This window comes from Apium graveolens, unplaced genomic scaffold (assembly GCF_009905375.1).
Source record: "Apium graveolens cultivar Ventura unplaced genomic scaffold, ASM990537v1 ctg5073, whole genome shotgun sequence".
Lineage (NCBI taxonomy): Eukaryota > Viridiplantae > Streptophyta > Magnoliopsida > Apiales > Apiaceae > Apium > Apium graveolens.
Genome location: NW_027418805.1, coordinates 52,671 through 66,794, shown reverse-complemented (window position 1 = coordinate 66,794; position 14,124 = coordinate 52,671). Strand labels below are relative to the sequence as shown.

Sequence of the window (14,124 nt, the reverse complement as noted above, 5' to 3'; positions counted from 1 at the left end):
GAAGATTTCTTGGATCGGCTCTTGGGACTACAGTCCTTCTTTGTGACGGACCATCCAGGTGTATGATTGGAGGATGATTTCTCCTCCTAGGTGGTAGTGGGGGTCTGGGGGCCTGGTGCGCCTCCAAGTCGCGCTTCAGCCTTTGAATCTCAGCCTCGTGAGCCATGATTCTCTCCTGCACTTCTTGGGGATTCATCCCTCGGGAGCTCCTAGAACGTTGGTTACCATCAGACATCGACTCTTTGCCAGAACGTCTCCTTCTTGGGGCCACTTCATCATCCGAAGATTTAGAGTCTCTTTCAGTATAAGGACCAGAAAATTCCTGATCCTCCGGGATATGAGCCAAACCTTGTATGTAGGGGGTGTTTACCCCCGTGCTTCACTCCGTCCAGCATGTCCACTTCCTCCAACCTCGGGATAAAGGGGCATCCCATAAGGGGGGTTAGTGGTCACAATAGTTGAATACTCATACCCAACGGGTCGAGAATTCATAGGTGTATGTAGCTGTTGAAGTTGGGGATTCGTCCCTTGAGGAGCCGAGGGAATCGTCCCTTGAGGTTGAGGTTCAGTTGCCCCTACCTGGGCTCCTCCTTGGGTGGCGGCATAGGTTGAATGCGGAGGTACCTCCACTGTTGATAAAATCGTTTGGGTCGTCCCCGCTGGCGTTCCTCCTTCAAGGGCGCTGCTTCCTCTCCGTGTTCTCGCCATAGTTGTTGTTGTGCTATTCCCACAGACGGCGCCAAATATTATGGATTAAAAACTAAGGTATATTAATTGTTGTACTTATTACTAGGGTTCGTGAGTTTCGAGGCTCGATTTGACTGCTCTTGTGTCTCGTGACTCGATCTGCCTTAACAAGATGCCTACGTACCTTGCTGATTGCCAATGATCAAGTCAAAAACGTAGTTCTATTTGGTTGGGGTGAGGCCCCTTATATAGATATTGAAAGTCCTTGAATTGGACTAGATCTAGGAGATTTGGTGGGCATGTCTCAAAATTAGAATGGACTTTGGAGTCCAAGGAAGTAGGAAACTGATTCATTATCCTATTAGGTCCCTTGGAGGCTAATCTACAAGGATTTATATCCCCTTAGGACTCATCTTAACAGTTGATTTCTCCCTTATTAATTAATTACGAAATTAATTAATATTCAGGATTTTGGGCCCTTTCAAATGGGCCTAACTTCCAGCCCCGTTCTGATATAATTAATGCGATATTAATTACACACTCATGGCTTATTTTATTCCCTATCATTTATTTATTTATTTTATATACTAAATGTAAACGAAATATATAGGAAACGGTGAGTCACCCCGGTGTCGTTCCCCTTGGGTACATGAATGTAGGGGTGAGCGCGGTGCGGGCGGTGCGGTTTTTTCCTCAAACCGCAAACCAAACCGCACATGCGGTTTGCTCAAATTTTCAAACCGCAACCGCACCGCGTACCCTCAAAAACCGCATAAACCACATCACGAAAATGCGGTGCGGTGTGGTGCGGTTCACTGCGGTTTATACTTTACAAGTTCAAAAAAATTAAATAAATACAAAACTTAAATTTAATCAAATTTCCGAAAATAGTTTTAGTCGATCAGAATGCAACATCTTAGTTCACTAGTATAAGTACTTAGATTTTGGTTTTCCTAGTGAAGAAATACAAACAAGAGATTGTGTAGTCTCTTTTTTATTTGTCAAAAGATCGTGTGGTCTATTTGAATTCCTTAATGAATTTAACATATAATTCTAACTCAATAAGGATGCAATGGCCATCTGGTGAAATTCAGTTTAACTAATAACATAAAATGGTTATTTATGTTACCCGATAGGAATATAAGTGTGTATATATATATATTTATACTCCCTCTGTCCCAACCATTTCTTTACATTTTCCTTTTTGGGATGTCCCATCCAATTCTTTACATTTCAAAACATACCTAAAATAGTCAATGGGTCCCACCACTTTCTCACTTTTCCTTCCTTTTCACACTACTTTTACTCCACTATCTCCCTTTTATACATTAAAAAATAATGGGTCCCACCATTTCATCCATTTTTTCTTCTCTTTTTCACTATTTTATACATATTTCTTAACCTCCGTGCCCAAACCAAACGTAGAGAATTGGCTGGGACGGAGGGAGTAATATATTAAATATTGTGGTGCGGTGCGGTGCGGTGCGGTTTGAACCGCATTTTAGAAATTTAAAACCACAACCCGCACTGCACCGCGCGGTTTATTAAAAATTCAAACCGCAACCGCACCACAAAAATTAAAAACCGCGTTTTGCAGTGTGGTTTGGTGCGGTACGGGCGGTTTTTGCGGTTTGTGCGGTTTTCTGCTCACCCGTACATGAATGTATGAATGTTAAATTTGTCGCATATGTGTTACATTTAATAAGCCAAATATAAAATTACACGATATGAAAGTGGAGGAAACTATACAAATTGCAATCTCCGGTCCCACGCTTTAAATACCAGCCTTTCAGCCCAAAATCCTGACTGACAGCTGAACTCTGAAAGTTAGGCTGCAAGATCCGATTGAACACCAGCAATGACGACGACCAAAGAGCTTTCTTCTTCTTCAATCACTCACGTCATCTTCGACATGGATGGCCTCTTACTTGGTTGGTACTTCCTCTCAGCTCTCAATTTTGTCGGGGTCGAAACATTTTTTTTTCATTTTATCTGGATTAAAAATATTATTCATCCAATATTCATTTATTGAGGTTTCTGCTGTACATGACTACTCGTATTTTAATTTAGGCTGTAATCTTATTACAGTATGATTTAATTTCATTTTGTTAATTAGCTGCATAATGCTGATCACTGTTGTACTTTCTACTTAGCTTCTAATTAGGTTATTTGATTAGATTATAGTAGGTGCTGTTTTTTTATAATGTGTTTATGTGATTTGGTTATTTGATTTTATTTTCGTTGTAGATACGGAGAAGTTTTATACGGAAGTCCAGGAAATGATACTAGCTAGATACAACAAAACTTTTGACTGGTCCCTCAAAGCGAAAATGATGGGAATGAAAGCAATTGAAGCTGCTACGGTGTTTGTTAACGAAACTGGAATTAGTGATTCTCTTAGTCCCGAGGAGTTTCTTGTTGAACGAGAAGAGACGTTGCAGAAATTGTTCCCCACAACTGATTTGATGCCAGGTAGTACATTGTCCGATGGTGTTACTTGTATTTGATTTCGATGTTTATTTTGCATTTGCGATTTATTAGCATCTATATGTTGGTAGATTTTCTGTCTTTTTAAGGGTATGGCTGTGGTGTTCCGTGTCAGTTTGTTGTTTTTACGGTTTAGGGCATCATTGATCTCACTTATACTTGAAAGAACAATTTAATGCCTTACTTTAGTATAAGGTACTCTTGTCACGAGTCATGACATATTTACACCGTCTAACCTACATAGTTATAATTTCTATTTATATATAATGTTGATATCCCGGAATGTTGAAGTTTCCTTGTGTAAGTTTGAGTTTAGATATTTTTTTTAGGTTTTAGCTTATACCTAATTGCCGCAGAGAATAAAGCATTATCCTTAAGTTTTCAAGAAATTAAACCATGTTAGCACAAATTTCTTGATAGGCTCCTACCTAGAATATAACATCACGTGAATCTTGAAGCAATGGTGATACATCATATCTCACTTATAAATTAAATACAAACTACCGAAACATGTGCAGTAAAACTAGATACAGACGGAAGTATTAGTCATTTTCGAAGGGGATTTTAGCGAAGCACGGAAAATCAATGTCGATAAGATTTGAAACTATGCAAATTTTTACTATATTAAGATATTAAGTTGTGAAAGGAAGCTTACATGATTATATATAAATACAAATAAACGAGGCTAACTGTAGGACTTGCTGCTACAACTTTAGTTGCTTTATGTTTTCTAGTCCAGTGCTCTTAACCCGACAAAAGTAAGCCTACCCCATATGGAGTAAATTTCTGAATGTTTCTTCAATGCTATATATTTCTTGTATCCATAGGTAAGATATCCCTACCATATATTTGCACCAAATTTGTGTTTGTATAAGAGGGCAACAACCCACATGGACTGTGTACGGTAAAAACTGTAATTGTTTAGTTAATGGTTTTTACAAACCTAAATGAATATCAGGCTCTGGAAAATTAAAAAGAACTGGATCGATTCATTTCCTTCGTGAGATCGAGCATAGAATTCCATAAAGATGAAACTATTACAATTGATCATACATGTGTATGTTCATCAAAAGTGCATCATTGCAACAGTTTGTGAACATTTACTGTCTCGGTCATCTTACTTGCTAATGGGATTGCTAAAATGCTATCTTCCTATCACGTGTCATTAGTTTATAGTTAATAAATAAGATATACACTCCTTATGTAGGGAAAATATGTATCTCTTCTGTATCACTAGTTGAATGTATAAACAAGTCCAAAAGATTTGTAATGACTGCTGTCACCAAATTCTTCGCAGTTGATTTTCTTCAGTGGTTGACCGTAATAAAATTTTCAGGGGGGGGGGTCTCGTAACAGTTTTCTGTTCCATTATTCTCTCATATTTTGTAAATTATTATGGATGGAAAATGATAGTGTACACTAAGCAGGACTAACAGTATACATCATCATTCTGTGAAGTTATATGAAATGGAACTTAATAATTAATCAGTAAAGTAAAGTCCTTAAGGATTTCGTGTTGTAACATCATAATAATTGTACAATTGATGGTAAATACAAGCTGTATAACCTACTGCAAGAACTTTTATTATGACTCTTGAACAGTCTTATAATTGACTCAACTAAACTTTCTCTTGATGACAACTTAGAGCAAATCAATTATCCCCGATCTATAACTCTCAAAAGTAGAGAGGTAAGAGATATAAAGACCTTACTCCAATTCTAAGAAGTAGAGAGGTTGTTTCCATAAGACCACAAGCTTTAAGAAAAGAAATAATTTGACATCAAATTACTAAAGACAGTGCGATTCGAGAAGATTGAGTGCAATATCATCGACAGCTCTGCAGCAAAATTAGGGAGTTTTATTTTGATAATTTCATATATCAAATTAGGTATGTTGCTTTCTTTCCTAGACTGAAAGCCCACAGAAATTTATCAAACTTAATATCAATATTACTTCATGGAAAGAAAGAATCAAAGTAAATGTACTCTCAGAAGTTCCAACATAAATATATTAACTACTAGTGACCTCCATACTTATTCTAACACATTTTGTAGCAGGAACGGGTAATATAAATTTACGAGTGTGTTTACTTCAGGTGAACCATCTGTAACTTTTATTTGTTCGTCATGTGCTCTGAAGTTAAAAATTCAGTAATTTGTGATGTTCACAGGTTTTTTCTCATGTCTAAGAAACTAGATTCAGCCAAGGGCTCAACATACCTTAATAACATACCTCCAGTTGTAAACTTGAAAACTAGAAATTCATGTAAATGATTCTTTATCGTCTCCATGTATACCTGGGTAGTAAAATGGTGTTTCAGTTGTGGCGTTTATGGCACGATATTACTTTTGGCGATTCAGTGTGAGTCTTTTATTATTTGGGGAGGGAGGGGGGGCACTTGTTCCAAGTAGTAGTACTTGGTACTTGGTTTGCAATTCCCAAACTACATGAATTTGTATGATTTTATTTGCAAGTCTGATGACTCAGTTTAAAGTTAATATCAATATTCAGTTTAATATCTTTGATTTTATCAGTTATATAGCTAATAGTATGTTATAGATTTATTGATTAGTACCCTTTTTTTTTGTTTTCGAAAGCTTTTATATAAGACATTGTTTTAATTTCAATAATTTAAATGATTGTTAGGGGCTAGTCGTTTAATCAGGCATCTACATGCAAACAGCATACCGATATGTGTGGCAACAGGGTATGCTACATTCTTTTCTGTTTCTCAGCTTGACTTATTCTTTCAAGAACATTCCTAAAATTGTCTAAGCATTACTCACCTAATAATATTTTTCTAGATCTAAGAAATATCACTATGAATTAAAAACACAAAGACACCAAGAACTGTTCTCTTTGATGCATCACATTGTCAATGGTGATGATTCAGAAGTTAAACAAGGCAAACCGGCACCAGATATATTCCTTGCCGCTGCCAGAAGATTTGAGGTGAATATTTTTATGTACTTCGAATATTACTTCAAGTAACGTACTTCAAATATCTTCAAGTTATGATGGTTAATGATACCCAAACTAATCTACTTGCATAACTTACATTTACTGTCATTGTAATTGAAACATTGTGAAAAGAACAGGGTGGACCGGTAGATCATAAGAAAGTTCTCGTTTTTGAGGATGCACCTTCTGGAGTCCTTGCAGCCAAGAATGCTGGGATGTAAGTGTAAAATTTTAAACAGTAATGAAATTGTTATTGTAATTAGATTCTTCTTTCAGTGTCCTTTGTTTTCAAAACATGAGTCGAGTTCCCAACTCTGCATATTGTCTGTTTCATGTGCTACAAACACCCATTTAGTATCAATGACGCATCATTTTATAGCTTTGGTTCGATTTTATTTGCTGAAGGATGCATTTCATCGAATTGTTGCAGTAAGAGATTGAGGCCTTAATAGCTGAACTCGTATGTTGTAGAATTTATTCCAGTATGCTGATTATAATTAATAATGTCCTGTCTGAGAATTTTGGAGAATGTAGGTCATTGAGAACTCATAGGGTCCTTTTATCAGTTAATTGTGGTTCCTATATATTTAGTATGGTATCTGTTGCAAGCCTGAAAGCTTAATGCATTTTATGCAATTAATGTACCAGAGGGTGCTACCTGAATTGCTTTTATGCATATGGATTTGGATACTTATTATTGTGGTTAAGCATTTATAATTATTAGGAATTGTGATGAAAGCATCATTCATGGTAATAATATTTTGGTATATGCAGGTCTGTGGTAATGGTTCCAGATCCAAGGCTTGACAGCTCCTATCATGACACTGCAGACAAAATTCTGAAGTCTTTATTGGATTTTCAACCAGCCGATTGGGGTCTTCCTCCATTTGTAGATGAAACAGCTTAAATTCCGCGAGGGACTAGTTGGAATCGCTATTCGAGCTTTTTGAGAGACCAGCATGCATCAGAAGGCCTTTGAGGCTATATTGTTAAAACTTATTCATCCTTAATTTGTGGAAACTAAACATTTTAAGCTTGATTGGTATTCAAAAATTGTAAACAATACCAAAATACAGGCATTTAAAATTTTCACATTCAGACAGCGGTTTTTATTTCCTTTTTGTAGCTCTTTTGCTACAATTTCAGTTGTTTCAATATTTGTAAAATAGGCCCAGAATCTATATGTATTATCTACATCAGCTCACGTTCATTTCAAATGAATCTGACATGGTTTATTTAATTATTTTACTGGAGAAGTATAAGCATAATAGTGTATTGATTTCAGTGTGAATATTGTAAGAGCTCTTGATGATTCTCTTAGTAATTCTGTTATTTCCGATGCAAGTAACACCAAGTAGGAAAAAAATTGAGTGAGAATTAAAACTTCGATGTTGGTGTAGGTAATCACCAGATAATTGTACAGGTTACATAGAGTCCACTGTTGATAGAAGAGAGTGGAGAAATAGAAGCACATATCAGAAAAATCTCCAGAAATGCACCAAAGCAGGCATGAGGCATGTCATGTCTTTATCACAACTACGCACAAGAGATTTTTTAATGTAATCATTTTGCAAATTAAGCAAAAACCATCCAAAGTAATTTTCAAATTAAGTCCTTGCAGCCACTTTTCCCTTTCTTGAGTTTGTCTTTGCCGGAAGTATCCGGATTCTCTTGGCTACCCTAACAAAATCACTTTACCACCCCCAAAAAAAATAACATAAACTTGTGAGAATGCAAGAAACATTTTAAGATCAAGAAAACTTGTATATTAAGAAGAGAATAGAAGACTTACTCCCACTTAAGATCGCCAACAAGCAGGAGATCATTTTCCATATCTTCATAAGCAATAAGATGACCAGGTATAGCATTAGAGAGATGAAGATCGTGAGCTTGAGCAGCGGCATTATTACTGTAAGCATCCTCGTCCACCACAAACATTTGACGGAGGGCCTTGGCAAGGCTCTGGTAGCTTGCATGTTTATGAAGGCTAATGCGCTGGCAGATAGAACGCCCTTCCAGCACTACAGTCACAGCAGGAGGTGGGATCATCATAGACGTAGAATTAAGTACCATCACATCATCTTTGTTATCAATAAATCCCAGACCTCCTCCTGCTGCTGTAATTCCTGATTTAAGAAAAGTATTGATTGGGGGGCCTGATAATAAAGACATCATCACCGGAGGAGTTGGTGCTGCTACACCAGTTATATTATCTACGCCAGAGAATATCGATCTGAACCTCTCATTATCCCATCTTCTCTTCAATAAATCTCGATCATCTTGTGTATCACACTCATTATAGCTAGTGCTACTGTTGCTCTTCATGTTATGCTCGTAAAACTATTATTATGGGCAAAGGCCTGTATACAACTTTTAGAGTTAAGAGTTCAATTTCGACGTCTGTGTTGCATTGCTTGATCCCTTAAATAGGCCAACTTATTTGCTCAAACTACATATGAACATATTACATACATAAACTTGTTTCACATGAATAAGTTAGATGAGCAAGTATATATGGATTCACGATGAATTATAAATAAAAATAAACAAATGTAAAGAAGGAGAGAGACCACAAATGTCGGGGGAGAGAGAGTCAGGAAATGTGTCTGGAACCGCCCTAATCTTGAGGCATTCAAGATTCAACTCTACTCTTTCTCATCAGAAAGTTGGCGTTTCATTGAAAACCGAGTGTTATTTTAATGGGGCATTGAAATTTGAACGAATAAATAATACTATACAACACTACACTCAAACCTGAACCTTCAATCTTGTTCTTAGTATGTCACGCTGCTGTTGCATCCGTGTGTTTAATTTTAAAATACAGAAGACTGGGATCATTTGTGAACCCTAGTTGAGCAGACAGTCGTAAATTAGGGAAAAGAATGGGGGAGCTTACTTAAAACCATGATGATATGCTGCCTACTACTGGCCAACTACACAGACTGCGGGATGTTTGCTTCTGAAAGCAAAAGTGTAGTGTGTCTCTCGTTTTAAGTTGCAGCAGCATAAATTATAGATCAAAACTAATATGAAAACTAAACAGGTTAATGGCGAAATCTGAGATTATATGTAGTTTGTAATATACTCGCTCAATGGCAAATTTAGCCAAAAATATCTCAAAAATGTCATCATCGTTTTCCACATTCCACCTTATTTACGAAAAAGCATCAAGAAAATAGTATTGACAAGGAAACATGAAAATATTATTGGGATGCCCATATATAATGGCTTGAAGAAGAAGCAAGCGGAAAGAGACAATAGGAAATTAAACATGTATTATTAGTAGTAAGTTGTAACTCGTAAATAAAGTAGTAGTAGCCTATTTTATTTACCGTTTGATTTTTGTCAAAATCGAACCAAACCAAACAATGCAGATCCCTACTAGTAGGTATAAAAAAAATGAAAATCTTGTAACTCGATATCACTACTACATAGGTTAAGGAGACGACCGCGCTAAGGTCGCCGAAGTGCTCGCAATTTGACTCTCAAACCGGTCGGAGCCGTTAATATCATCTCACTCACACTCACACTCACACCGTAATGCTAGTACAGTTGGGTTTACCATTTAACAAAAATACGGTTACCCATACACTAAACACATGTACTGTCTTTTTCATGCGTAAAAGTCACGAGGTTATTCTGAATGTATAGCGGGAATCGAAGGGCCCATTTGATAACACGTGAATGGGTAAGTGAGTTTGTGTTTGTATTGTTTGTGCTAAAATTTTCTATCTGTTATAAATATTGACCGAAAATATTAGTAATGTTTAATGTAATAGAAGATGGAGAGAAAGTTGTGTTTTATTTCATTAGCTAAATGAGCTATTTATAGTAGTTGGTTTACAAGGCTTACTAAGTAAGCTATTCAAATCTTCTTCATTAAGTATTACAAAACTTCCTCGATAAGCTTTACAAGTCTTCCTCGATAAGCTTTACAAGTCTTTCTTGGTAAGATTTGAGAGACTTCCTCGATACGCTTTGACAATCACTTTATTTTTTATTCAAATATTTTAACACTCCCCCTTGATTGTCAAATGCGAGTTATTGCAAAGATTGACTGCCTCGTTAAAACCTTGCAAGGAAAAACCCAGTGGGATAAAAACCTTGACGAAGGAAAAAGAGTACAGCCTCCCCCTGAATAAAATGTCTCACATTTTGACATTTTGATGTAGCAAACTTTTTAACCTCCGCATACCCATATTATTTCTTAGCTTCTCAAATGTTGATGTAGGTAGTGACTTTGTAAGTATATCCGCCAGATTATCGCATGAGCGAACTTGTTGAATATCAATATCACCATTTTCTTGAAGTTCATGAGTGTAGAAGAATTTTGGCAATATGTGTTTTGTTCGATCCCCTTTAATATATCCTTCCTTAAGTTGTTTGATGCAGGCCGAGTTATCCTCGAATAAAACTGTAGGACTGTCTGAAATACTTGATAATCCACATGATTCTCGAATATATTGTATGACCGACCTTAGCTAAATACATTCTCTGCTTGCTTCATGAATTGCTAGTAACTCTGCGTGGTTTGATGAAGTTGCGGCCATAGTCTGTTTTGTAGACTTCCAAGAGATAGCAGTATCACAATATGTAATTAGGTAACCTGTTTGTGATCGCCCAAAATGAGGATCTGACATGTATCCAGCATCTGCATATCCAACTAGCCGTGATCTTGAATTGTTTGGGAAGAATAGTCCAAGATCGATTGTCCCTCGAAGATATCTGAATATATGTTTTATTCCATCCCAATGCCTTTTAGTAGGGTCAGAACTAAATCTTGCCAACAAGTTCACTGCAAATGCAATATCAGGTCGTGTGTTGTTTGCAAGATACATGAGAGCGCCAATTGCACTGAGATATGGAACTTCAGGTCCAAGAGTCTCTTCATCTTGTTTTCTAGGACGGAAAAGATCTTTTTCAACCTCGAGTGATCGAACAACCATTGGTGTGGTTAGTGGATGAGCTTTGTCCATGTAGAACCGATCAAGAATTTTTTCAGTGTAGTTTGATTGATGAACAAATATTCCTCAAGATAAGTGCTCCACCTGTATACCTAAATAAAATCTTGTCCTTCCAAGATCTTTCATTTCAAACTCATTTTTCAAATAGTTAGCAGCATTAGTAATATCTTCAGTAGTACCGATAATATTCAAATCATCCACATATACAACAATAATAACAAAACCAGTTGATGATTGTTTAATAAAAATGCAAGGACACACTTGATTATTAACATATCCATCATTCAATAAGTACTCACTAAGCCTGTTGTACCACATACGACCAGATTGTTTCAAACCATACAATGATCATTGTAATTTAACAGAATATAAATGTCGAGGCTTAGTGTCCTCAATATTTAACCCTTCAGGAATTTTCATATAAATATCACTATCAAGTGATCCATATAGGTATGCTGTCACAACGTCCATCAAACGTGTTTCCAGTTTTTCCATACAAGCCATACCCATTAGAAAACGAAAAGTAACTCCATCCATCACAGGAGAGTATGTTTCCTGGTAATCAAAACCAGGTTTTTGAGAGAATCCCTGGGCTACTAGCCGGGCCTTATATCTCACAATTTCATTCCTTTCATTTCGTTTTCGTATAAACACCCATCTATTCCCGACAGGGACTACACCAGCTGGTGTTTGGACTGCGGGTCCAAATACATTTCTCTTGCGTAATGATTGCAATTCTTCTTGAATCGCAATTTTCCATTTTGGCCAATCATCTCGGTGTCGACACTCTTCCACACTTTGTGGTTCAGGATTGGAGTTCATAATAATATTAGATGCCACGGAAAAAGCATATACATCATCAACCTCAATACTCCCACGATCCAGTAATTTCGCGTTATGGACATAATTCATTGAGATCTCATAATTTTCAGGTACCTTTGCTTCCGTGGAAAGCATTTGCCACTTCTGGGGCATGTGCCACTTCTGGGGCAACATTCTCTTCTGGAGGCAATCTCACGTCTGGGAGTTTTGTTACAGCCACTTCAGGGGCTTGAACCTCTTCAGGAGGAAATACCACTTCTGGGGTATTTTCTGAAACTTTTGCCACTTTTGGGGCAATTCCAATCAATTTCCGTTTTCGTGGTACAATATCTTTTGCACCAATAGGTCTACCACGCTTCTGGCGTGGCTTTGAATCACTAACCAATTCTCCAGGAATTGATTTCTTAGTAGGGATTTCAACTCATGCCGGAGCATTAACAACAGGTATATGTGACCTTATAATATGTCTAGAGTCACTAAAGGCATCCGGCATTTGATTAGCAATATTTTGCATATGAATAATTCTTTGAACTTCAGATTCACATTGATTAGTACGTGAATCAATAGAATTTAATCCTGATGCATTCCATGATATTTCGGAATTTAATTTATGCAAATCATTATCTCCCCCTAATTTAGGGAACATGGTTTCATCAAAATGACAATCAACATAGCGAGCAGTAAAAACATCACCAGTTAATGGTTCCAGATATCTTATAATAGATGGAGAATCAAAACCAACATATATACCAATTCTTCTTTGAGGTCCCATTTTATTTCTTTGTGGTGGTGATATAGGAACATACACAGCACAACCAAATACTTTTAAATGAGATATATTAGGTACTTGACCAAGAACTAATTCTTGAGGGGATTGTTTGTGGTAAGCAGAAGGCCTTATTCTAATTATATTTGCAGCATGAAGTATTGCATGACCCCAAACAGATATAGGTAACTTTGCTCTTAGGAGTAAGGGACGGGCAATAAGTTGAAGTCTTTTAATTAAGAATTCTGCTAAACTATTTTGTGTATGTACGTGAGCCACCGGGTGTTCGACTGAGATTTCTACTGACATACAATATTCATTAAAAGTTGCAGATGTAAATTCAGCAGCATTATCTAGTCGGATTGATTTAATGGGATGGTTAGGAAATTGAGCTCGGAGTTTAATTATTTGGGCAAGTAATTTGGCAAAGGCTGTATTTCGGGTTGTAAGTAGACATACATGAGACCATCGAGTTGACGCATCAATTAAAACCATAAAGTACCTAAATGGGCCAGAAGATGGATGTATAGGACCACAAATGTCACCTTGAATTCTTTCTAAGAATTTCGGGGACTCGGTTTGAAGCTTAACTGGGGATGGTCGGACAATAAGTTTTCCTAAGGAACATGCTGAACAATGAAGTTCATCTTGGGATATTATCTTTTGAGTTTTAAGAGGATGTCCCACAGAATTTTTAATGATACGACGCATCATAGATACTCTTGGATGACCGAGTCTTTCGTGCCAAAGGGAAAATAGTTTTGGGTCTATGACTTTGGGGATGTTGACACTATGAGATTCAAGAACTCGTATACTTGTAACATATAATCCTGAAGAAACCGAGTGGAATTTTTCTAGGACCTTTTTATTGTCAACGGTGTTTGAGGTGATGAGAAGGTATTCTTTTTCATTCTCATTAATAGTTTCAACGTGAAACCCGTTAAGACGGATATCTTTAAAACTCAGTAGGTTTCTAGTTGACTTGCTAGAGTATAGAGCCCCTTGTATGTGTATGTGTGTCTTATTTGGTAGAAGAAAACTAGCTTTCCCAAAACCTTCTATTATATTTGATGTACCCGATATCGTCCAGACATGTGAGTTGGTTTTAGTCAACTGTGAGAAGTATTTCTGATTTTGTAAAATAGTGTGTGTGGTTGCGCAGTCAACAATGCATATATCTTCCATCTCTATATATAAACAAAAAACATCTTTATTAAAAACAAACCGAGTACATAGAACAACAACATGAAACAAGTACATAAAATGAGTACATAAGTAAAACACAAAGAAAATAAGTAAAGCATGGCAATACATATGAAGTCTAGTCGTCTAAACCATAATAAAGATTAGCACCAGTATCTATTTCATTTGAGGCCTTATTGACTGGTTCATTAACTAGATTATAATTAGCGAAGTTGGTTTCTACTCTCTTTCCA

At 36.7% G+C, this 14,124-nt stretch overlaps 3 protein-coding genes across 3 annotated transcripts; 1 reads left to right on the top strand and 2 right to left on the bottom strand.

The window, feature by feature from the left end:
- Positions 1-2,436: 2,436 nt before the first annotated feature.
- LOC141702428 ((DL)-glycerol-3-phosphatase 2-like) lies at positions 2,437-7,384 on the top strand. Its single transcript, XM_074506114.1, has 6 exons — positions 2,437-2,618; positions 2,935-3,159; positions 5,822-5,882; positions 5,980-6,127; positions 6,274-6,353; positions 6,911-7,384. Exons 1-6 carry the CDS (start codon positions 2,546-2,548, stop codon positions 7,041-7,043), a joined length of 720 nt encoding a protein of 239 aa, XP_074362215.1. The 5' UTR covers positions 2,437-2,545; the 3' UTR covers positions 7,044-7,384.
- A 129-nt stretch (positions 7,385-7,513) lies between these two features.
- On the bottom strand, positions 7,514-9,125 carry LOC141702427 (auxin-responsive protein IAA33-like). Its single transcript, XM_074506113.1, has 2 exons — positions 7,929-9,125; positions 7,514-7,828 (listed from the first exon to the last, which is right to left on the bottom strand). The coding sequence occupies exons 1-2, from the start codon at positions 8,459-8,461 to the stop codon at positions 7,744-7,746; spliced, it is 618 nt and encodes a 205-aa protein (XP_074362214.1). The 5' UTR covers positions 8,462-9,125; the 3' UTR covers positions 7,514-7,743.
- A 1,492-nt stretch (positions 9,126-10,617) lies between these two features.
- Positions 10,618-11,112, bottom strand: LOC141702426 (secreted RxLR effector protein 161-like). The gene has a single exon (XM_074506112.1). It carries the CDS (start codon positions 11,110-11,112, stop codon positions 10,618-10,620), a length of 495 nt encoding a protein of 164 aa, XP_074362213.1.
- Positions 11,113-14,124: the final 3,012 nt, after the last annotated feature.